The sequence below is a fragment of the Chaetura pelagica genome, unplaced genomic scaffold, assembly GCF_000747805.2.
Source record: "Chaetura pelagica isolate M959 unplaced genomic scaffold, ChaPel_1.0 scaffold137, whole genome shotgun sequence".
NCBI lineage: Eukaryota > Metazoa > Chordata > Aves > Apodiformes > Apodidae > Chaetura > Chaetura pelagica.
This window is the reverse complement of record NW_009953947.1, coordinates 2,016,637-2,042,854: the sequence shown is the minus strand read 5'-3', so window position 1 is coordinate 2,042,854 and position 26,218 is coordinate 2,016,637. Positions and strand designations below refer to the sequence as shown.

The window sequence follows — 26,218 nt, the reverse complement described above, 5'->3', positions numbered from 1 at the left end:
AAGGTACCTTTTCTACTGTACTTTGGGTTTTGAGGATTTCATGCTTCTCTTCTGAGGTTGTATTGGTGCAATGTGATATGACTCTAGGGCATATGATCTTGCCCTAGAGTGGTGTGTGGAGACCTCTGCAGAAGGAACCTGAATCTGCATCAGTCTGCAAAGGAGACCACTGGTATGCTGTATCAGGGTTTTATGGGCAAATGCAGTGAATTGCTGACAAAACACATGGCTATTCAGCAGAAGCTGGTTTCTATGCATTTCTAGATGAAAGTTTTTCTCCCACTAACATTCCAAGAAGTTTCTGGCCTCTCCTTTTTGTCCTCCGTGGAGCTCTGCCTGAGACTCTTCCTAAGTCACAAGATTGTGGCCACCATGGTCCCTTGGGAGGGTGGATTTATTTAAGGATTTCTTTACAAGCATGAGTACTTCTGAGGTATGCAGGTTATGTGATGTGCAGGTTATTCATGAAAATATGAACATGTTAGAATATGTTGGAAAACTTCTAATTTTTAAGAGCCTTAGGTGGTGAAATACTTATTTTGAAAGGTTAAGAAGGAGCTACTCTCACAGGGGATTAATTAGGTAAAAGCTAAGGAACAAAGGTAGAAGTGAACTGTGAATTTCCAGAATGGAGAATTGTTATAATTCAGAATGGTCACATCTAAAATGGGAGTGGAAGAGCTGTAAAACTGTCAGTAGCAGTGAGTTGAATGAAGTGGCAGACAAGGTCTGAAGAAAAGAAATGCAAGATGATGCACATGGGGAAAAAAATAACTCTGCCTAAGCATAAGCAGAGATGAACTATAAATTAATTATTTCCACACAGAAGATCTTAAAATGTGTGCCTACTTCTCTAGAAAAATAAACTCATAAACCAGTAAATAGAGTTATAAGAGTTAGAAAAAAAATAGCAAATGAAACAAATCATTGCTAGTTATGATGGTGCAACTAAAGTCTGAATATTGCTGATAATTTTGGTATTCTCATCTCTAAAATCATAGCACTGAGCTAGCAAAGATTCAGAGAAAGACAGCAGGGAAGTTAGAAGCCGAAAGCCTCTGCTTGAAGGAGCAGTTCAAGAGAACTCACCATGCAGCTTGGAGAAGGTAGGGCAACATTCTGGAGGGCCAGAAGAATGAGAGGATTCAAAAAGGGATTAGGCAAATTCATAAAGGGGGATCCACTGCTGATTAAATCAGAAAGTCGTGGTTGTGAAAGCTGAGGAGGTGGCTGGGGTTGGTCCCTGTCTGCTGGAGGTGGTCTCTGCCACTGGTCACAGCCTGGGGCAGCACTGAGCTCCGCAGCTCTTTGGTCTCTCCCAGCATCACAGGTCAGTTCTTGGGAAGAGGTTTGGTATTTAATTCCGGTTTTGCTACCACACCATATTTTTCCTTAAGTTGCACCTTCTTTATTTTTGTCTAAGCAGAGCATTTAATAACGTACCCTTCTAAAGGAAGTCCCAGATCACTTGACTGGTGGTTAATGATTCCACTCTCCCTTAAAAATTTTTACTAACTGTTTACACCTCTTGTAAGAATTTGCCACAAGCTGTTTGAAGGCATCAACCTTTCCCCATAAATATTCCTTGGGTATTTCCAGCATTTCTGTCAGGAAAACAAACTGACCCAGGGCTTGCACCCAGCAACTGATGCTTTTCCTGGAAGCCCTAACCTCATTATAAAAAGTGAATTTGAATAAAGAAAAGAAACAAAATTATTTAAAAGAAATTTAGGAAGTGGGCAAGGTTTGCTTTCAGTAACTTACTTATAACAGCAAATTCATGTTTTTCTCTATATTAATATTTATATTTGATAAAATAGCCCACTTTTACTCTCTGTGACCCAAATTAACACCCTTCCCACACTTTCTTGTCATAAAAAAGAAAGAGCAAATTCTGTGACTTTACACCTGAGGGTCCATATGCTTGGGTCAGCTGTACACAAAGCCAGAGCAGCTGCTGAATACAGATACTGCTTCCAACACTATATTTCAATCAGTCTCTTGCATTCTGGAAATAAAAGTGATGTCTGTTCCATATGCTGGAAATAGTTGATTCTAAGAAGATTTTACTAACAAGTAAAGGTTTTCTGCTTTCTGTCAAGGATGTTTAAAAAATCTATTTGTTACTTTCAGTCATAACTGTTGAGATTGTATTTTGTAGAAGACAACTTTCCTGTTTTTTCTGCTATATAGGAGCTAATTGTCAAAAATGATCGGTTAAGGGGAAAAAAATGGAACCTCTACTTTAGCTATTAAACCCTCTGGCAGATAAATTCCTGCAGTCTTTTCTAATGTTAACGGATATAGATAGTAAACCAAGCAAATGAACTTTCCTGAGACAGCTGTCCTTTTCAATGTTATACAGCTGATCACATGAATATTTATTATACATTCAATTCTCAAAAGGTGCAAGGGTTTTCATTCAACCAGCAGGCTCCAGCATGTCAGATTTTAATTGGGAGAATATATTAAACATAAACATTGGTAATTTCATTGCTACTGAATAATCTAAAATTTGGGAAGCTTGAGTATGCTGTCTTTTCTATCAGGACTAATACTTGAAGCAAGATAAAATATTTTCCTGAAATTGATGTGTTATTTTATGTGACACTCATTTGGAAAATGGAAATCTGTGGCATGCTGCACAGTTGCAGATGACAATAATCCCTTTTGTTTATAAGGTTAATGAACCTATGAAGTGAAACATCCCATTGTGTGCTTTTATGAAGCATATTTACTTGCACAGCACAGGCATAAGAAGTGAGGTGGGAAGGAATACACATACCTCAGAAACCTGAAGACCTAAGAAAAATTAATGGAACTTAGGTACTTTAATTCAGGCTTCTCATGAAAGCAAAATGGGGCCTGTTAAATCATTGGAAAAACTTGATTCTCTTTTGAGGCTCATGCTAGGAAAACTCAGTTTGTTCTTTGACGCAGAAGAGCAGCATGACTAGGTCTAAATGACGTGTTCAGGAACATGCTGGAGGACTGAATTACTCTGGAGAGGGGAGTGATGTGGTTAAGATCCTCCAAAAAATATTGAATTGCCATTTGAGTATTTCCTGTCTGCAAACTGTGTTTTTGTAGCTCAAGAGACAGAAGAGCAGCTCAAACTTAAATATTAAAGCTGAGAAGAAATGAGAAACCAGGTTCTTTGCCCACAAGTTGCAAGTATCTTCCACAGGGTACTCAGGCTGCAGGTAGGTTTGCACTGCTCTGTTCCAAAGATCTCCAAGCTGGGGTAGACAGATATACTAATTTCTAAAGCTCTGTTTTCTTGAGAATTAGAAGTTTGGTCATAGAAGGTTGTGTCTCCAGGCACCATCTTACCCAGGAAGAAGCATGGGTGAAATTGCAGCACAAATAACTGTCTCAGATCACACAGTTATCATTGATCAATAAGCTGTTTTTTATCTCTAAACTGCAAGGAGTTCAAAGAAACTCTGGAGCAGAATGAGACTTAATAATGCTGTTTTCTGCAGTCAGCAAAGGCTTATCTTGGATTTACGGATTTTAGTTAAGACTGCATGTTTTGAGAAAAGAGAGAAACTTCTTCATCACATTTGGAAAACCCATCAGTCATTGGCATATGCAGTTTAGGTAGCAAATTAAATCTATAACTCCACTTATGCTAAATGGGTGGAAGATCATAATAAGTACACACAGTCATCTGCCTTTAATTTTAAAAAATTGCTCATTGATTATGCCTGTATTTTCAGTTTGTTTACACTTATTAACTGTGCTAATTGACAGTACCTGGTTCTGTAAAATTAATGGAAATATTGCCAATTTTCCAATTTCACTGGAAGTTGCCAATTAAGTAGATCTGTTTGCAACACATGGTTTCTTTCTACAGAAATTAGAGTGTTAGGAGATTTACAGGACATCACAAGTTCTTCTAGAGGAAGCTGCATCCCAAACACAAGAAGTAAAAGCAGCAGGAAGATACGAAGTAGGCAGGTACAAGTGTGCTCCATAAAACTCTGGGACAAATTAATCCAGCAATCTCCTTTTCATCATTTCCAGCTGCCTGCAAGTGCTTTTCTATGGGATGCAGATAGTGAATTTATCTTGATGCCTCAAAAAGCTCCACAAGGACGGAGCTTCGCCATAGAAGACTCGCACTACTGAGTATTGTCCTAAGTGTAATGAAATGGGTAGATTAATTAATTCTGTTGTAGTATTTTAGCTGTAATGTGACATTCAGTACTCTTGTGTGGAGTAATGCCACCCTAGGCACAGCTGCACGTCCACAGCCTCACACGTTGCTGCAGGATGCTGGGGACTCAGAGGTGACAACCCCAGGAGGAGCTCTTCTTTGCAGAACCACATGTGCTTCAAGTACTTTTACTGGGGGAAGCATGGAGATATTCCTCAAGACGGACTTCAGAAATAGGCTGTAGTTTGCTCAGTTTAGCTACTTAACTCGGTCACTGAACTGGGCCATGTAAAAAAATTGCAATTTGGGAGGCAAAAGCTGTTGCCTGAGAAGGTCTTCACAGAGCCACAAGATTAAAGCAGTCCAGATTCACTACAAACTAAAAGAGAAAAACTGGATTTTGTAGCTTCCAAACACCCAGCTGGGAATGCAACACTGAATCCTTGAAGAATTAGCACTGCAACTGACAAAATTTTGATAACTTCTGTATAGCCTGGACAGCAAATGAAAGCACAGAGTAAGGTCAAATTTAGGTGGCCTGTCTGGAGGAGCCAAAGAAACCTTTAATATTGGAATGGGGTCTGGGGGAAAATAATGATGTTTTAGGGGCAGAGGAAGTGAATCCTTTAATTAGGAGCAGGTCAGGAGGCTGGTCAGGTGAGTTTTCTTTTTTTAACCTCTTGGCACTCTAAGATCTACACTAGCCAAAACGACTTGCTCCTGGATGTACTACTCAAACATATTTCTCTATTGATACACTTTATCTTCTTTTACTGATAAAACTTTGAAGCATGGCTGACCTTGCCTAGACCCCTGCTTTGCCCTGTGAAATCTCTTCATTCAATCCTTGTCACTTGTTTTCCACTCCTGATCTGTCCAACACCAGAAATGTGGTTTGCTGCAAGATAATCCCCCTGTCCTGGGTTAGAGAACTTCCCAAGCAATGCTTTGACAGAGGGTAGACAAGATTTCTACCATTACCGAACACAGGAAGAGAAATGTGCCACAAGAACTTTAAGCAAGTATCAGTAAGACAAAATTATATTCAGAGCTAAAGGCTGATTCCTAACTACTTAACAGTAATTTATTTAAATGACAGATGCTACAGTGCTACCTATCTCAAAATGTGAAAAATGAGTCTATTCTCTAGTTATGGCTGTACCCACTCTCACTCTGTGCCTGTACCAAGAGTAAAAAAAATGCATTTAGTATTTTGAAGATTTCTGCAAGGCAAAGGCAAGTCTGCGAGTCAGCTATGATGCTGTACACCTTTCAAAGCAAGTTGAGAGTGAAGTTGACATAGACCTTAAGACAAGAATATCCTCAATACTGGGAATCCCCAAGTCTTTCATGATTCTTTTCCAGGTGAGAGGGAGTGTGAAGCACTCATAATGGCCTGTGTGTGAACAGTGCAGCTCACACCCCATGAGAGAGGGTGGGAAAGGGGTAGAAGAGTCAGCTGCAGTCCTGCCACCCTGACTTCATGGGGTGGTCCTACAGTTTCACAATCAGAGCTGGTTTTAACTTGCCTGGCAAACACCCAGAGGATGAGCTTTTGCATAACCACTGGAGCTTTGAGTCAGCTGCCAAGCAGAAAACCCATGGTTCTGCAGACTCATAGCAACTCTTCCTGAATAAATAACTCAATTTTAACAATGCTTAAAGCACAAGCTCCTAGTGACTCAAGGGTCACACTCCTGTACCAAGAATGTCTACTGGTAGATTGCAAAACATAGTTTAGAAGTGTGATTTCAAGAGCAAGGAAAATACTTACACTGCATGATTAATTGCCTTCTTGAGTAAAAATGATGATGCTACTTATGCTTTCAAGTCATCAAGTTTTTTGTTTTTACAAGAAAGTAGAGAAGAGAACAGAGTTATCAAAATAAACATTCTTAAATCAGAGGAAATCTTTTTCACTTTGCCCTGAGGATGCTCCCAGTGAGACAGCTTCTTAGGCTATACTATACCTAGCAGTGTATGGCATGACAAGATATTTCCTTTTCTGACCTATTTTGTCCATTTTAATTCTTTCAGTGTTGCCTCACAATTACTACATTAACATTTAACTGTGTATGTTTAGGGCATGCTTGCACAGCATCATTCTGTGCCACATGGGGATGCATGAGCTGGCAACAAGTGCACTGGCTCCAAAACCAGAAACATTGGAATGATAGCAAAACATTTTACCAACTTAACACACTACTATGAGAAGTGAGTGACTACCATGGTCCTTAAGATGGTGCCATGCAGATCCATATTTCTGTATTGGTGTAAGCTATATTTTGGACCTCCTACATCCAATTGATACTTTCCTGGCAATAGTACACCTTCCAGCCCTGACTGTGCCTTGTAATAAAAGGATTTGATGTTAATTCAATCTAGAAGGGACTTCAAGATGTCTCAGTGGCTGCTGGTGAACTTTTTCTTGCCTTTCTTGTATTTAAGGGCCCAAAACTTGGATGCTGTATTCTAGATGACTCCTAACGAGCGCTGTGCAAAAGGGGCTAATAATTTCCCCTCAATCTACTGGCTACACTCCTGTTGATATAGCCCAAATTACTCCACCTAAATAATATTGAGTAAAGAAAATGAACCTCCATTAAACTACAAATAGCCAATGATTTTTAGGCTGTTTTTACTACTGATGACAGATGTAATTTTCAGCCTTTTTTTTTTTTTCTACTACATTTTTTAAACATAATTCACACAGAGAGGGTATTTTCTTCTCTATTCTGTCACTATCTACAGCAAATGCATTTTTTTGGTTCATTGCTGTTCTAAACTTAGGATTTGGGTGCTCTTTGGGATGACTGAAATTCAATGCAGTTATTATCTGAATAAATTTGCTTGTCAGTTCCACAGCAGACTGTCATTTTCCTTTACTATTGGAGGTGTTCAACTGAAGTTCAACAGTGGTTGTCTTAGTAGTTGCCTGGGGAGAAGGACATGTTGGAGGATAGGAGGCCAAGCAGGATCTTGAACCTGGTTCTGGTGTCCTCAGCACAATACTCCAGTCACAGGGTTGCTTGGATATTTTATCCTTCTCTTTCTCTTTCTTTTTCTCTTCTCTTTCCCTCTCCATCTCCCCCAACCACAAACCTTATGTGTGAAAGAATTTTCTTGAAAAATTAATGACTGACTTAGCTGATGAATATGTATGTATCTCAGTGTCCTCTATGGATTTTTTTTTTCCTGTCTGATCTTTGGCAGAGAACTTCCAATTGCCTATTATATTCAATAAAGTGAAAACTCAGAGTCCCAAGAGGCTAATTATCCATGGGTTTGTTACAATATTAATTCTAGCAATAATGGGATTTTAAAATTCAGCTGAGGTAATATGAAAAGCAACTCTTTTAATAAGTGCATGATCATGAAATACTGCAAAGAAGTTTTCTGAGACCATTTGCTATTGTGAGTTATGGCTTTCCCAGTACTCTTGTAATTGCTTTTCTATTGTGAATTTAGAAGAGTGAAGTTTGGGCCTAAAAGTTAAAATTGCTATTTTATTTCCTCAGGAAGCAGTTTTGGGCAAAAGAGCAGTTCCTTCAAAATATGTTTTGAATTCAGGAAAAGGACTCCTTTAGGCTGCAACTTGCAAAATGATGAGTGTTCTCATTTGTCTTGCTTTTTTAGCAGTAGCCAGCTTTGACAATTTTCAATGGATTTGGTGGGAGATGTGGATGTCTCTCAATGGAAAGACTATTATTCTTCCTCCTGCCAAGGGGTGCAGCTCACAGCTGGTTAAATGCAGCTTGAAACACCCAAAGGCACCCCCGTGCCTGCAGCTGCCACTACAAAGGGTCTGAGCCTGCTGTGTGTCCTATGTCACACCTGCCTGACCTCTCTCTAGAGTTACCAAGGACATCTCAAATGGCATCAGATGCCAGATATTAAATGGCACCAGATATTAAAGCTATAAAATTTATATCCAAGAAGCATCAGTTTTCTGGACAAAAGTGAGCTATGATTGTTAAGGGCAGATCCTGCCACTATACTCACTGTCTCCCTGTACTCAGTAGTAACGTTTTTTCTATGTATTATCAAGACAGTTAAAAAATCAACCTTCCTGCACATCTGCCTAACTCTAACCAGTTTTCCCATTTTCCAATAGCTTCTGCAGTGCCTTAACCGGACAACTGCTGTCACAGGGTTTGCCCTGATCTCAGTTTTTGTTTCAAGTTCCTGAACTTCATCTTCATTAAAAAAAAAAAAAAAAAAAAAAAAAAGAGAAAAAGAGAAAAAAAGGTATAATTAAATGGCATGTGCAGGAATAATTTATTCACATAAGCCTGTTGGTTACTTGCAGAGTGTCTCTGTGGGATACGAGAAAAGAGAAAATCCACTTTGTGGGTGAATCCTGTCATGCTCTGACAGCCAAATGAGTATGTGAATCACAGAGCTTCAGAGGTCTGAATAACTTTTGGTTTTGTCTAAGATGCAACAAACCAATGGTGTCCCTGGAACCTTGAGAGTAGCTGCAGTTTTAATCTCTGCAGCAACTAATTAGCAGATGTCAGGTTTTAATTATTATTTGAAAAAATAAATTATATAAGTATAAGCTGAAAAATGAGGTGTACTTACTTATTGTGGACCCAGATTCAGGCCTGTTCAGGGAACTGATGATAACAAAGCCAAAGCCTTCATTCTCCTTGCGGTGGATCACAACGTCACTGGTTTGCAGGCTGTGAGAAGTGAAGCCCTCGGGGGGTGTAGCATTGCTACTAGAGACAGCGTGATTACTGTTAGCATAAGTAGTGTAGTCACTTCTTGGAGAACTGTGGTGTGTAGACACTGAGCCTGGGCTTCTGCCATTCTCTGGGCACGGTTCTCCTACAACATGAATCACACCAGTGTTACAGTCTGACTTGCTCAGTGACTCTGTGACTTACACTACATTTGCTAATGCAACATGAATACAGTTGACTGTCTATAGCCCAGACTACAGCAAATATTAAACCAGGAGTTGTAATAGATGCAGAGAGACAGGAATATGCACAATTATGCAAAACATTCAAGGGCAATCAGATAATGCAGGCATGAACACCCGCTGCTAAGCTATCTAGAAGGGAGGGACGGAAAGTAAGAAACAGTGGCTTCTGGGATTGAAAAAACAATAGCAAGCACTATTTCCTTGTCTGCTGGTTGATCTGTCATCAAGAAGAAATCGTGACCATTTAATCCCAAATTATTTGTGTTTGGATTAAAAGAATGTAAGCAGGCAGCTAACATGGAGTAATTAGGATTAGCTGCATAATATACTCCTTACAAGTTGATTAGCAGGCTCAAAAGATGTTCATGGAACAGAGCAGATATACAGTGAAAAATAATCACAAATAGTTATTCTGTGGGTGCTATGACAGAAGCAGTGCTCAGTGAAAGGTTCTGCAGATGCTCTTGTGTGGCAAGTTGGAAAGGACAGAAGTGAAAATGGAGTCCATCCACACTTCTCTATTGCTTTATAGTAACAAGAATAAGGAACAAGTTAAATCTTGTGGATCACACATTTTTTTAGTACAAGAACTTTGACAATTGAAAAGAATAAAGTTATACTTCCAGATGGAAAAAAGAAAAAGGATTTATATTCCTGATAGATCCAAGTTGTAAACACAAATCAGCATTTATTGACAGTTTTAATACAGAGCTTTCAGATGAATGTAAGTAATATGTTTTCTGTTTGGAGCAACGAGGGTCGCAGAGTAATTCTACAGAACAGTGAAGAGCTTTTGCACACGCACACAGATCCGAGGAAGAGAGCTTGCAAATTAGACCTTCAGTGTGTATATATTAACAAAATAAACATCATCCAAGGACAAGCTGTTGTTTTCTCAGTCAGGTGTGTCCTTTAGCAGTCCTTCTGGAACTATGAAATAAAATGATTAGAGAGAATAAAGAGGAAGAAAAGCAAACAATTATCATAATTCTGCGTTAGAATTGAAAATCTCCAAGAATTATTGAACCAAATCTGCAACTAAATGCCATAGTCAGTGACAAGAGAGATCTCATTCTCTGGCTGTCATGTTTCAGAAAACTGAGTACTGTTTATGTTAGTCTGGCTGCAACAGGAAGGAAATTATCTTACCCTGCACAATGACCAAGACCTGGCTTGGCCATGAATGAATGTGACTGTATGCCATTAGGTATAGGAAAAGAAAGAAAAAGGAGAAAAGGTTTAAATGGCTATTCAGTTGTCAGCTGTGCAATAGATACTGATCAGAAAAAAATCACATTTTGCTTCTGCCTGTGAAAAAAATGGCATTTTAATCTTCATTGCTCTGAATACCACATCTTCCTAATCAAACTCCTTTCCAGAGTTTGTGAATGGCAATTTTCTGTTCCAGATCAGGGTAAGTATCCCTGCAAAACAGTGATTCCATGTGAGGTCTAAGATTCATACATCAGCTATCAGGCAGATGAGGAAAGCCCCAGATCTCTCTGTTGAATACATTCATGCTAGTAAGAAATTCACATTTAATCAATTGGCTGGATACATTAGTATTGCATTTTTCAGTCATGCCCAACATTAGTAATTTAAAGTTTTTTCCACAAAGCTTATATTTGTAACCCACCAAATTAAAATCCTGTTCAGCTTCTGAAATGCTGAAACATTAACGAGTTACACACGATACTCCCCAGTGTGGCACTCTCGAGGCCCAAGAATAACTCCAGGTGTTTTACCAGCTTGCTTCATTTGCTGTGCCAGGAGACCAGAGTGCCTAATAGACCCTTTTATTTCACACTTAACAAGCAGCAGCAAAGGCTGGCATCCGCTCCATGCTAACCCTCTGGCTAATTTTGCCTGCGGTCTGCATAGCCGGCTGACCCGGGAAAGGTGCTAATTGCAAGCGGATTACCTTGGTTATTGGCCATTTTCCTAGCGCTGGGGGAGCTGCGAGGGGGCGTCGCGCCGGGCGCAGGGGGACCTTTCTGGCTGGAGGGCTCTGGAGTCAGCAACAGAAGAAAGTCAGTCCTGCGAGAGCGCGGCCGGCAGGGAGCTGCGGTGCCGCAGTGGGAGGGGGACTGCGAAGACGAAGGTGAGTGGGAGGGTGGCTTTTTGGCAGGGGAGCGAAGGGGAACGGCGCAGGCACTTGACAGCAGATCTAGGGCGCGGGGAGGCAGACGACAGGACAGGCTGGCAACGTGGGTTTGCTCATTTCTGATGCCTCAGTGAAGTGTACTCACCACAAACGCTTTAGAAGTTCTTAAATGAACTTCTTTCCTCGAGTAAGCAACGGCAGTGAAGTCTCCCATAAAAGCTTTAATAGATGCTGCCACACATTTTTCCAGGTTTCAGTGTTTTTCAGTAATTGAGAACGAGCTAGTCTAAAGGTTTAATTTACTTCAAATTCTTGATTTTGTTTTAGGTTTATTTTCTGGGAGTGTCTGCTTGAAGGGGGGATCCGGCCCTATTCCTAGGAGCCGCTTGTGCCATACAGGAGGTTTTCAGTCAGCTTGCGTTGCAGTCGGGGAGGAAATTCCAGATGACATCAGTGAGACCAGAAATGGGCTTTTAACACATACAAGAGTGAAATGAGTTCCTTCCCTAAACAATTAACAGTCTTTCAGACTTTCTCTGATTGCTTTTTGACACAGTCAGCTTTGACAGCCTAGGTGAAAGTTTTGTCCCAAAAGCGGACAGGAGGAGACAGCACAGACCAAGACAGCATGGAACAAGCCCAGAGCACTCATGTTCACCACACTGGGGTTGCCAGTATTGTTTCCACTTGTGAAGGAAACAACACTCAGCTGCAGGTTGGTTTTTTTGGTCACAGAAACGAGGGACACATATTTACAATTCTCTCTTCAAAACAACACAAACATTCACTTTAAAATATCTCTATTTTTATAAAACAGCAGCTGTTTGTGCAGCCGTCGCTGAGATCCATTTTTTCCTTTCTCCCAGCCTTCACTTACCCGTGGGTAGCACCTTTCTCCTCACAGTAAGATTCACCTGCCCGTTCCGGGCAGCGTTATGCATAAGATCAATCACGTATCGGTGGGTTTTGCCGGCCACTGGAATCCCATCTACATACACCAGCTCATCACCAGGATGGAGACGGCCATCTCTGTCTGCTGAGCCCATGGCAATTACTGCTCCGATGAGAATCTGGACAGCAAAGAAACAAAACCCAGTCATATATACATTGAGCCTCCAATTTAGTGCCATGAATATTGCAGTGATTTTCCCTTTTTTTTCAAATATAAGCTAGTCATCAGTGAGGGTGAAAAGATCTGCATGTCTGAAAGCTGTGCTCCTTCTCTGAGGGTACGATTGAAGATGCTTCCTTGTCTTTGGTAAGAAGACAAGATGTTTCCCACCTGTGTAGGAGTGATATGCCTGAGAATCTTGATCTAAGGATGATCTACCTGTTATCTTCAAATCAAGACAACCTGTCTGTAAGGAGTGTTGAGTTTATATAGAATACATTATGCAGAATGTCTAAACAGATTAATTTCATGTAAAGGTCCTTTCGACTTAAAAATAGTTTGCATGTTTCTTATTGAAGGTTGCTCATTGCTGTGTCATATAACAACCTGGACTTACACACTTGAGATCAGTAGTGGAAGTGACTCCAATACACCGTTTGCTTTGGGAATATTTAGGGGAAAAGAAATGCTACATCAAATGTTACTACCCATAATGAATAATTGCTCAGGTAGTGGTTGATTAACAACATGAAAATAGAGGAAAAAAGCCAGCTTACTCTGGGCAGATGTTGTTTTCATAAATCGACATTTCAATGTAATTTTTATGGGATGTATAAACTGGCAAAAAACCTGCTCAAAACCTTTTAATGACTTTCTCCACTTTCTATGCACATAAAGTCACATAATTTATTAGAAGAAGACATATATATTTTCCCCATGGAGTAACTGGTACAGCAGTTGAGACTGATTCAAACAAAACCTGCTTTCTTTGAAAGAATATTCAAGTGTTCACAGAGCGTGTTCCAAATTTTCCTCTCTTGTGTTCAATGTGTGAGTGAGCACAGAATGATGGATTTGACACCCATGTGACAATCTGCTTTAAATGATAAAAGATAAAAGCTATCAAGTATTGCTTTTCATGATGAACTGCAAAGGCTAGATATGGTAGTCATGCAGGTGGCCTTGTGTTTTTTCATGGTCTCAGCTGTAGAGCTGCAAGTACCACAGCAGAGCGCTGAAATGAAACCCCATGTTGAGCCTGGAGAATTTCCGCCAGTTTCTAGCCTCCTCTTGGCTCACTTTTGCTTTCAAAGCTTAGCAAAGACAGAGCACGATGTGGCATTTTCCTGCTTCCTGGTGTTCCTGGGAACCTGTTAAGTCGTGCCAGGCTGAGTTGCCGGAGAGTGTCTTTCAGGTTCTCCACCTTGTTCTTCAAACAGTGAAAGAATATACCTTAAAGCTTTGAAAAATTGTGCAAAATCCAACTATGAAATATGTATTTATGCTCCTTTACTGGACAGGAAAAAAGATCTCCACAGAGTATTCCTAAAACCTTTACATTTAGGCACCTCATATGAGTAAGAATTTTTTCCTAGTTATCTTAGGAAGAGACAGGTGATAACCTTCTGCAGCTTGAAATATTGTAGGGGCTGCCTTCCTCCTTTGGTTTTATAATTGGCTGCCAAAGTATTGAAGAGTTTGTGCATCTTTAACCTTTTGAGAAACACAAGTGCAGCACACATCATGGTAGGTCATCAGTATCTACAGCAAAGTGAAGAATCCCTTTCTAGTTTTGACTAATTATTGTTGATATTTCACATGTCCACAGTGGAACGTGATGGTGTTACTCATCTCAGTGGTGGAACTGAACTAATGTAAGTGGCAGAGTTCTACTTAAACACTTCAGGTAGGTGTGTTTGTCAAGATGATGGCTACCATATCTGTTATTTGGTATAGCAAGAATAACTTAATTTTCCTACTTCTTCCTTTTCTGTGTCTGAACTTGTTTCTTATCCAGTATCTTGCTCTCATTTCATGGCTGAGTAGTTTCCATAATAGTTATAAATTCTCAAGCAAAAAACAAATTGGAAAAAATATTTATCAGGATTGCTTCTGTAATGCAGTTTCATACTTGACATGAGATTGCTTTGAATGTGTGAGGAAAAGCATGATGACATGTAGGCAATAAAGAGTGTATTGCAGAGAAAAGGGAAAGTTTCACCTATTTTTTGAGATTTAACATGAAGAATGCTGGTATTAGGAAGACTGTGACCCAGCATAATCTGAAATTGAAGCCTGGTTTATTAACTCATACACATTAATCTGTTTGAGTACTGAGTTTCTTTGTGATTCTTGACGATTATTTGACTTTGTGTTTCAGTTTCTCTGAATGAAAGAGGGTAGCTTCACAGGCACACAGTAAAACTTAAGTAAGACATATAAAAGGTGTGATTAACCTAATTTTAAGTTTCTGCGATGTCAAAATCCAAGCCAATAATCCAAGCCATCTAATCACTGCTCCTAGGTGTGGCTTGCATTATCCTAACATTTTACTCTATGGACATCTGTTATGTCTTAGAAATGCCTTTTTTTTTTGGCACGGATCATAAAAGGAATACAGAAGTATATCTTGCAGGCATTTTTGAGATGAATCCCAGTTTTGAAAAGGTAAAACACTTAGTGTAATTATGTACATATCCCTGTGATTGTGATCCTGCACAAATGTACCCAAAATATTTCTCTGCTTTGGGACAGCAATTTGAAACTTTAGTGAAGTTCCAATGTTCCAATATGTGCAACATTTCAGTGTTATTAAAATTCAGTCATATTATCTCTAACTTCTCAGCACACTGGGAAATGTGATACATACCTGTGATAGTGTAATCTCATGAGATTTGAGAGATGATTGGAAATGGCACAACCCACAGTCTTGATATTTAAAATTTATATATATATATATAAAATATCTCTCATTTGGAAAGCATCTTTATGCTTACACACAGAGAAAGTCGAGTAGTCCAACAGGACTTTCTCTTTCAAAGGTGCCAGGCAGCTGATACAACTAGAAGGAAATTAAGCTTTAGTCCCTCTGTAGTCTCAGTATTATAGCTCTAAAAAGCTTTATGTGGATTCTACTTCTTTGAAAAGCTTATTGCATTATGCTAAAGAATCCAGATGCCTTTTTAGAAACAAAACCACAAAGACAAAAGGCAATGAAAGCTTCTTTTTGTTCTGTGTTACCTGACTGCACAGCAGGGAGAGTTGAAACAAACATTTCAAATTGTCTCAGTTCCTGTTTCATAGGAAACCCAGGGGGTGGAGGACAGGCAGAAACTGCCTCTCTTTTTCTGGAGGTGAAAGGAATGGGAGGCTGTAGGTGGGCTGTCCATGGGAGAGCAGGGAAGCAGTGGAGGAGAGAAAGCAGAGTTAAGAAGTCTTGTATTTTGAATACAAAATAGATGGAAACTAAAAAAAGTGGTATACACCTGTCATTTTTATCAGTGATGAATCTGAGCAGTGAAAACAAATAGATAAGCAACAGAAAGGAAGTGAGAATTGAGAAGTTCACCACTGCAATACTTTTCTCTAAGGAGGTGCCTTTTTGACTCGTAGGCTCCTCAGCCTCAAGCCAAGGTCCTGTTCATTCCTGAGGACTCTGAGACATGATTTGTGGGGAGAAATAAAGCCTATTAGATTGATACATCTGGGGGACTATTGCTTTTGTATTTGCAAGCACTGAAATAGAGGAAACAACCTTGAGAGTACATGCAGGCTGAGAGCAATTGTTCAGAAGGAACATGAAGTATCTTAGGAAGTGGTTTGCAAACGGCAGCATTTTTGCTCTTGTTTTCCAAAACCAGCAAGGTGCTTATCTCTGCTCTTGGTATCCAGCTATGACTCTTTGACTTTGGACAGTAAAGCCAGGTCAATCTTTCACTGAAAAGAAACTTGAAAGAGCTGTTTCCTCTGCAACAGTTCAGTGCATAATGTATGTAGCTGGGAGGCAAAGGGTTCACTTCCAAATTCCCACTCTGCTGTATTGTTGAGCAGAAAGAAATTCAGGCCTCCCACAACACTGGCTTTTATTCTTAACTAACAGGATATTAGATACTCTAAACCTGTTTTCTCTCAGTCATTTTAGTTGAAATAAATAAATTTGGTATAAATAATCACTTTTTAGGTGAGGCATTTGAGCTGCACTCTACCCCATGAGAATGCCGAAAACCTCCAAACTGCAGAACCAGTCAGATGCTCAGTTTGTGACTAGTTAATTTTCCATTTGTAATGAAAAAGCACTAAAGGAGACACCAAGACAGAATTTCTTAAAATACAGAGGACCCTTTCAGCCAGAGCCACTTTCCTGGGAGGTGGGAAATGTCACTTGACACTACTGTCTGAAGCAGGTAAAGGGAGTTTTCCTAATCTTCCACTAGTGCCAGTTCTTTGCAGGATAAAATATTATAATGGGACATTTCCTCTAGCTCCTAACATACTAATTTTTTGGTTTCACTCAGTAGGTGAGCATTTAGAACCCACTCTGGCTGGGCCATCCAGAAAGGACAGGAAAAATACATAGGTGGAGAACAGGCAGATGGTGGCTCAGTGGACTCACTTTATGTGCGCTGGGACATGCCCCATGGAGGAAGATTAGATGCTAGAAGGAACTTCAGATCCCCTGCAAGTGTGCATGATGGAACAGTGATGTTCCGAAGTTCTTCTGTACAGCTACACCTTATTTAGCTTTGAAGGTAAATTCCAAAACACTTATAAAATAAGGTCTCTGCATTTCAATCAGCACTTGAAGCACCTTTTTTAGAATACAGTGCATTTGTTTCTTATTACAGGAGGCATGAGTAAACTATTAATATTTATCAGTACCTCAACAGATGTTGACAATTTTAAAAAAGAGGAGCTGCTTTGTTTCTCACAGCTGTTTGTTAGTTAATGTTAATGTTTGAATGATAACCTTATTATTCTGCATTAATTTGATATGGAATATATACATCTATCAACTAGTTCTACATTATTTCAGAAATGTGCTAACACAGGAATCAGACTATACATAAGGTCCTGATAATAAAATTTTATTATCAATTTGGGATTTGTCCTTACTGACACGCCATAGTTACATCATCAAAGGTATCCTGAAGGAGTATTCATTCTGCCTGCTCCCTCAAAATTGTATTATTTATCACTAATTCAGCAATATCACTAATTCAGCAAAATATGTACACATTCCTTTAAATATATATATATATATTTATATTACTTTATATTTTATTACATCTGCAATGTATGTATGCTGGTTTTATTACCTGTTATTTTCTTAGAGGAATGTCTCTCTCCTAATGGTAGAAAGCTACCATGTTTAGGCCACCATACGTTGTCATCTAACCTGGAACATGGACTAGTGTTCCCTGGGGGGGCCTTCTGTGTTTCTGGAAATAAGCTGCATTTTCAACAGTATCTTTTAACCTTACGCATCTATACAGTCTGTCTACACTGAACACAGTTACACATAGTGTTTTGTAATCTGATTTTTTAAAATCTTGTGCTTAAACTTGGTTTTGGAAGGTCAGGATTAAAAACCACTAGGTCACACGCTGTAGTAAAGGGCTGATTGATGCACTGTTTATAACTTAATTCCACCTGATTCTAACTTAATTTACTGTGACGTTTTTTAGATATGGGAGTCCTGTCTTTTTCTATGGATGAATAAAAAAGCCTTAATATGGTGTTCATCTGTTTTCAGCTACATAGTAATATTTTTCTGATCTTTGCACAGATTTTAGAGCTATAAAAATAAAGTCAGGAAGAAACAACTCACAGGCTGTCCAGGCTCATCTCCTCCCAGGATTCTGAAGCCAAACCCAGATTCCATTCTCCGAAGGTGAACATCCAGCTCCTTGTAATCGGGACCTGGTTTAAAGGAAAATCCCACTAAGCAGAGCATTTTGGCTTTGTCCTGAGAATTTGAACCATCTTCCCTCCCACCTTGCGTTCATTGCACGTGACTAATGGCATCCTAGTTAGAGCTGGTGGGAACAAATGGGACACAATATGTTTTACAAAGACTAGGAGGAGACTTGAAAATGTAGGTATCTTGGAGGATGATTATGTTCAGTAGAATACACTAAACTGAGCTATAATACATTCACAGGAGAACAATACTGGGAAACTCTCTTCAAAATAGTTTATAAAGGTGCCTTCTTCCTCCAACTGACTGCATAATATCTTGCTAGTAATTCACCTCTGGAGTTTAATTTGTGTTTTCCTTGCAGTTTGTTAAAACTTACAGAGAATAAAATTAAATGGGATAACGATACATAGAGAAATTGTCAGTTCAACTAAGAAAAGACAAATAATCATTGCAAGTTGGTTTAGAGCCACATACAGACATAAACCACCGTGTCTTTTTATGTAATGCAGCTTTTAAGTACTCCACTTGCAAGTAATACCCTCAACAAAGAATTTTGATGAAAGCTATGATTATAAACCTCTGACTCTCAGAGTTTAAATTGAAAGCTAACATCATTAACTAGATCTCCTTAATGCTACTCAATTAAAGTCTCAAGAGTTTTATGAATCATTAAAATTGTGCTTCCATTTTCCTGCATAACTTGCTTGTAAACATGCATTCTGCCCTGGAATATAACAGATTAGGAACATAGTGTTTTATTGTTTTGGGTCTTGATGCCCTCAAAATAAAAAAAAAAAAAAAAGAAAGAATTTTTGAGTAAAATTTCATATTGTATAAAGTGAAACAGTAAGCAGTTGGAGGACTAACAAATTGTCCATTTTGACTATTACTTTGAATGTTTAGGATCAGGACTCAAAGCAGGACAGTGATTAACAAGAATGTTCTTTTGTACATACTGCACTCTGGCCTATAAATTGGGACAGATTTTGGCCAATGTCAGCTTGTTGCCAACCCCAGAAGACAAAAAGTAACAAGTAGGTTTATTTCAGCAAAATATTCTGTAGCATCTGCAGTTGAGCCTTCTTTCCCCTTGAGGCAAAAAAACTACAGATAATATTTCAGCCACTCTGATTTACAGATATCCCCCAGAGCCATGAGAGGACACCTCACAAACTGCAGTGTTGGGCAGATCCCTGTTTTAATCTGAGATTAAAGCTGATTCAGTTTTTCCAGGTCTTGCAAAGAAAAACACAAAACTACATGCAGTGGCTCTACACAATGACCAAGCAGAAAAACCCTCCCAAGACAGCAGAACTGTCAGACAGCAGAACAGATACTTTTGTGCCTTAATGCTTGTTGGGTTCCCCCCTTCTCTGGACTAGAAAGTGCATTGTTTCAGCATTGTATGAGTGAGACTGGAAAAAGTATTACTTTTCTCTACCAACTTGGTTCTCATATGTTTAGAAGTCAAACCCCAAAAGATTCTAGCAGCTTATTGTCCTGACTTTTTTCAATTTATTTGTTGTTTCTCAGCAGTGAATGAAAGAGCAAATTAGGTTTGTACATGTACAGTATGTTAATTTAATACAAAGGTTGCTTCAAAGTTGTGAGAGGCAAAGGAATTTGAAGATGAAAGTGAAACTTTACTTGATTTGCTATGCCTAAGTGTAACAAGCATGGGGCACAGTATCGGGGAGAGGGCTTTGTAGATAGGCACAGTAGGATCACCAGCAGTCTGTCACAAAGCAAGCACTACCCTTATTTGCACAAACATGAATTAATATGCATAGTTGGGAACATATTAAGAAAGTATAAGATTATCAGGATGTGAAGAATATATACACTGGCTCACTAAGATAAAAACTTCCCTCAAACACCTACATTAACAATGCTGATCCAAACCAATGTTTGCACCAGACACAAAAAGGCACTATGTTTTTAAGAGGCTGTTTTTCTGCCAATTTAGAATAGAATAGTTAAGCCTGGTTGACCATGAAAAGGTTTAGGTTAAAAATACTCTTTGGCCATACTTTTCTGTAAGTTCTAACACAGATTGGAAGCTATCATGTGCCATCATGCTTGCTCAGAGAGCCTTCCATCCCAAAGAGCTGGAAGTCTACACAGCCCATTGTCTGCCAACTCTTGCCAGGTCACTGAAAACTGCTTTAAAAAGATGATGTTATTTTCTGACCCACCAAGCAAACAAAACATGGAACTGGAAAGAATATCTGGGTCATCTAGACCAGCTCCCCATTACTCCAAGCTTCTGCAAGCAAACAGCACACAGACCTTGCCAGGAAAGACACTGGAAAAGACAGCACTAGCATCTGAGCTTGTTTGTGGCCTTTGTCACCTGGTCACTCACCTAATTCAGAATTGTCACTGTAGGATTGCACACCATGATTTTACTTATTTTTTCACAGTAGCATCATCCTATCTCCAGCTACTGAGTACTACACTTAACAGTGTTTCCTCCACTGTTCTTGCTGGTTGTTTCAGCTTTTGTGCTTGGTTTGATATGACTCCATTGGCTGCACTGACCAGCTCTCCAACATTCTGGAGACAACTACACCATAGATACCTGAAGTTATGTGTCTGAATGTGGATCTGATCTCCACCTAGTGCTTAGGTCATTAATGAAAACAGCACAGAAGACTTACTGCAAGGCTCTCCACTAATATCATCCTTTCAGTCCAGAAACTGTTCTTTTGGTATAATTGCTTATCTGCTTTCTAGCAATTTCTTTTTACATTGTGTTTTGTTCTCCCTTGCCTCTCTGCACACATATATTAGAAAAAACACCCTTCAGATTTGCCTGCTAGTAACTTCAATGTCTTTTTTACAGGTACAGCATTTTGTTTCTTCTTTTTGTGTAAAGGAAAACATTTTTAACGGATCACTTGGCCTTGAAGAGAGAAAAAACAAAACAACTCACTTGGGTGGGTTATAAAACCAGCTGGCTCCCCCATGAATTTGAGAATGGTATTGGACCAGCTGTAATGTGACCACTGCTGCATAGTGAGGACAGTAAAGAGCACTGGGAAATTTTGCTTTCTGATCTTGAATGACAATGAATTTGCCTTAAATGTAAAGTTACCAGAATAGACTGTTATTGAACAATAGTGAGATTTCATAGGTGAAGAGTGATTATCAAGTCCTAGCTACATTTTTGTACTGCATACATTTGCATTTCTAGGTGAATTACACATTAATAAGTGTACATGCAATTATTTCTTAAAAGTATGAAGAGAAAATACATCTCCAAAGATGACTAATTCATTTTCTGTATTAGTCAAGGTGGACAAGTGCTACATGACTTTATAGCGATAAACCTGGTCTTTAGGATGGTATTGTAAACGTTGAGGTTTTGTTTTTTTTTTTCCCCCTAAATCTTCTCTATATTTCAGTTAAAACAAGGGTGAAGAAGTTAGTTGTAATAATTTAACAGTCTTTCTGGGTGTCCTCAACTTTCCTTCTGAAAATAAAAATTCATTTGAACTTTTTTACTGAAGATGGTGAAGATTTTTCTTCCACATAAATCATTGCTGTGAATTGTGATTAACAGAAATCTACAACAAGTTTTTATCTTAGTTTCAGATGCTCTTGAAAGATGTGAAAAGCTTGAAAGTCATGGGTCTGCTGGTCTGCAATGTGAATAGTTTTTTATAAACATAAACATTTCCTCTTAATATTTATAAGGAGGAAAAGCTGGTAAAAAAAGACCATGATCTAAAAATTAGCAAAGCAAAAAGATAAAATAAAACTGTTGTGCTTTCAGAGTTATTCAACATATAAACCCTACTGCAAAGCCCATCTAATATCATATGTAATTTAGAATCTCTGACCAACACGTGTGGGATGAGAAAATACTTCAATAGGATTGTCAAGATAGCCTGTTTTAACTGTTCACTTAACATGATCACATTAGGAAATCAAATATCGCTGTTTTTAAACAAGTCCATTCCCAGTTTATAAGACTGATATTGATTCAAACACTTGAAAAACTTCAATTTTTAAAAATTTTTGCTTTTAGATTTTTATACAACAAGATAGATCTATGGGAGCAAGGAATGGGAGGGCCTGCATTACACATGAGTTCTGTTCTTTCGCAAGTGAAGACAGAAGTAATTTCCATTTTATACAAAATACTGTTTAAGCTTAGATTTGGGCATGAGCTATAGAGACACATTTTAATGTGAGTGAACACTAACATATGAAAGCACAGGTGAAACATTGTAAAACATACAAAAAGACCAGCTGAGGAAAAAGAAATACTTTTTCTTGCTCCAAATGAAAATCTATGATAAAAAAATCAAGAGTTAGCATTCTATAACCACACAAAGTTAATACAAAAATAAAACTGTGTTTGACTAGTCGTGACTGGCCATTATCTAGAGAAATTATTAAAGAAAGAAAAACTAAAACACAGAATGGACAATTAGTTTACAGAAAAATGAAGGCTAAAGAATACTTGCCAGAGGAATCCGCTCGAAAACCAGTCCTGGGCAGCACTTGTTCTGAATAGGAAAATGGGGAATTAAAGATGAAATAAATTTCTCAATTTATTTAAAGATGCAGCTTGAATTTCTCTGCTGTGTTTTGAATTACTGAAGTGCAATCTCTACTTTTTACTTCAATTTTTTTATTTAATCCTCTCCTCCTTACTCATTTTCTAGACGGCACATGTATGTAGTCCCGCTAGACAGAGACCTCCCAGTCCATTTCTATGCAAAATTAAAGAGATGGTAAGATGGTAATGTTTCTTTAACATGACATGATGAAGATAAAATTGCTAATGTGTTTTAGTGACAATATTTGTGCTAATTCAGGTACAGCAATAAAAGGGAAAGTTTAATGACTGCGTTTAGATGACTTGACCACAGCATTCATTCAACTCCTTTGCAAAATGACTTTTATCATCAAGATTTTGCAGGATTTTGCTAGAAGTTTTACCAATAACAGCTGGTTATATGTGTAGGCAAACGCAGGTAAACACATTTAACCTACTTTTCATGCAGGTAGCATTGAAGTATTTGCATTTCACTAGATAAAATGTAGCAAATAACTGATTTATTTTCATATATAACTACTTTGCTGGTATTAGAGAAATCCGGAATAAGTCCATAGTTGAATTCACTGTCACACTTCCTTTGCTGATTTTGAAAAGTTCTGACTAAGAATTTCTGTTTTATTATCTCTGCAAGACCCAGAGTGAATTGCAAAACATCTCAAACCAGAGGTGATTTCCATTGGCCTATGAACAGCAAAAGGGTGAATAAAGCACTAACGTTTTCACATGACTCTAAACCAGAATATCACACTATTCATACTTCATGGTAACATGAGATAAGGTCTGTCACATCAGCATCTGTAGGACAGGGATGCAACATACGAGTATATATTATCTTCTTGAGATAGAAGGAAGATAGAAGGAGTGGGTTTAGCTCTATAAATAGGTAGTCCCAGGCAGAAAGAAGTCAGAGAATGCACTACATGGCAGCAATTTTGGCTAAGCTTTCTGGTAATGCGTGGGTGTGGTGAGAGAAATGAGAATGCAGTATTTCTTCTGCAGGCAGCTCCTTGCTAGTTCGGAACAGTTTGGACTAAAACTACCAGCCCTCTGGTGCACCATCTCCAACAGGCAGCAAGGTTGCAGCTGAGTAGTTCATAGTCCACTTAAGTCAATATTGAACTAATGCTCTAAGGCAAAGATATTTTCCCAAAAATGGAGATAGAGGCTACTGAACATTTGACGACCTTCTTGGTAAGAGGATTTGTATAACAGCCCTGACCTGCTCACCTTTGGGTGATTGCTACCCTGCTTACCTAAAAAACAGCCTAGAGATTGCACTGGATGGGAACATCCCTTTGGTTTTGGTGTTTCTGTTGTATTTGTGTTCACCCTGCTCTGTTAGGAGTTGTGTCACGTGGGCTATGGAGCTCTACTTTATAGACGGCTGCATGTCTTTACTTTGGTGGTTAAAGGAGGCAATTCCTTCACACACTTCAGATTTTGTAAAGTGATTTGTGATCCTTCAAGATGAGAGGTGCTATCTAAATGTAAATTATTCTATCAGCACAACTCCTGAAAATCAGAACCTTTGAAAGTGATGCTGCTTCACAGCAAACTTGGAGAAATGTGTGGGGTTTTTTTTTTTGTTTTTTTTTTTTTTTTTAACTCACATTCTTTCAAGATTTTAATGGAATTCTTAAAAAAGAGAGAATGATTTTAATGTACAGAAAGCAATTTCATCTTGATAGTCTCAATTAGCTTTTAGGTTTGAAAGGACTCAAGCTATTTCTGTTGATCATCCAGCTGAAATTATTCTTTTGAGCTGCTGTAAGACTGGTTTATTCTGTTTCCATTTCTGCTTGCAGTCACCCTAAGTCACCTCAGAGCTGGTTTCAAGCAGCAAAGTGAAAGAAGCACAAGCATGCTCAAGCTGAGATAACGTATGTGACAACTTGCTGTGTTAAGATAGGCATACATACTAATTAAGTTAACAGTATCTTTTTTATAAACTATTATTTGTGGTCAAGCAAAAGTGCCTATCAATGAGGTAGTTTCCTTCAAAGCCAAACCCACTGAGTTTGATCTGGCTTTTTTCTTCCTGAATAAATGTCTTTTTATTTGCCTTGCAGAACTTCCTATAGTGTCTCCTGGTTTTAATTAACATCTCATAATCAAGCATTAAACTTCTAGCATTTTTTCTCACTGCAGTTTAGAAATTCACACAAATGGAACTTGGAACTTGCTATGCTGAAGACACTGAATCAAGCCTGAAAGTTCTAAAGTGTGTGATTGCCAGGAAGATAAACCTAAGTGCAGACCTGTATTTGTGATAAATACAGCAAAGCAATGTTCAATTTAGGAAGAAACTGCTGTCAGCAGTCTGGGTCCTTAAGCAGTACAAGGTATTTGTATGTATGTCACTGGCACTTTGAAAAATAGAATATAACCTCTAAATAGGTGGGTTCATGTGATAGTCAAACTGTTAGCAGCTAGCAGAAAACTTCAAAAGCAGAAAGTTCTATAAAGAATATTTAACATTTCCCTATGTTAAAAGCAGAGATATAGGTGATCTTTTCAACACTCACATAGTTCTGGGGGCAAAGCCCTAGAGAACAGCAACTTCCAAGTGAAGAGGAAAGACTACTAAGATTGGTCCTCAGTCAAGAAGAATGCTCATATTTGAGCATTTATCCTGGTGCCTTGTATCAGCTGAGAACAAACTAATTGGACTGGTGGTTTTACCAAAATACTGAGGGACTCTAACAAGCTCTGTTGTACAGAAAACTTGTCAACTAGTTTCTATAGGAAACTAAGCTTTACACAAGGAATTTTGAAAATTTTAATTTACTTATTATTCAATTAATTTTGGGATTTTTCTAAACTTTGTCCAAGTTAAACCGCCTGCCTCCACCTCTTAGAAAATGAGGTAGCATAAGGCATGTTTGAAGAGATATTGATAAATATATATAAGGAAAAAGACACCAGACTACCCAACACTGTCACCATGAACAGGCATTCAAAGTTCAGAAAGCTTTAAAGTATTGGCATAAGGTTTGTGTATTCTTCATATAAAGTCTTTTTGGTTGGACTTCTGTAGTTGCATTGTCATGAGTAGTTGCAATCTTTTAGGTGAAATTGGAATGAAATAAACACCAACTAGAGCTTGAATAACTAATAAAATACTTGGTGAAATTGCTGCATTCATTTTTTAGTTCAGCTAGCCTGTCCTAGAAACAAGAAAGGGGAAAGTAAAAGTAAGACGACTTCTTCTGAACTGCTACTTTTCTAAAGCTGCAACTGAAGTCAATCTCCAACACGGGGACTATTCTTGTGTGTTCTGCAAAATGATGATGCAGCTGAGCATTTCAGTGGGTCCTGCTATACATCAAAGTTTCTTCCATATCAGATGAATGCAAAATCAAGGCTAATTTTGCTACTAGAAGATAGAACAGTAAAAAGCCTTCACATCTGGCTTCGTGTTTATCCTAAAATAAATTACACTTGTGCTTTTGAAACTGCAAGCTGCAAAGTATTTGTGAAAACACATAAATAATAACAAGACCCAAGACACAGTCCCAACTTAACTGAAACCAACACTGAAAATATCAAGACTTCTTTGCTACGAAGATATAGGCTTAAGAGCACAGTTCACCTACAACATGGAAGAAGGGTGTTCTTATTTATGCCAGCAGAG

The 26,218-nt window shown here is 38.5% G+C and overlaps 1 protein-coding gene across 2 annotated transcripts in view; it reads right to left on the bottom strand.

The window, feature by feature from the left end:
• Positions 1-26,218, bottom strand: part of MAGI2 (membrane associated guanylate kinase, WW and PDZ domain containing 2) — a 746,179-nt gene that overhangs the window by 54,115 nt on the left and 665,846 nt on the right. Inside the window, exons 13-16 of one of the 2 annotated variants that reach the window (XM_010001790.1) lie at positions 22,487-22,528; positions 17,919-18,010; positions 12,077-12,269; positions 8,747-8,995 (exon numbers count right to left, since the gene is read on the bottom strand). In XM_010001790.1, coding sequence (XP_010000092.1) covers positions 8,747-8,995; positions 12,077-12,269; positions 17,919-18,010; positions 22,487-22,528 — 576 coding nt within the window. The remainder of the gene's footprint in view (positions 1-8,746; positions 8,996-12,076; positions 12,270-17,918; positions 18,011-22,486; positions 22,529-26,218) is intronic. The other variant, XM_010001791.1, reaches the window with a different exon arrangement.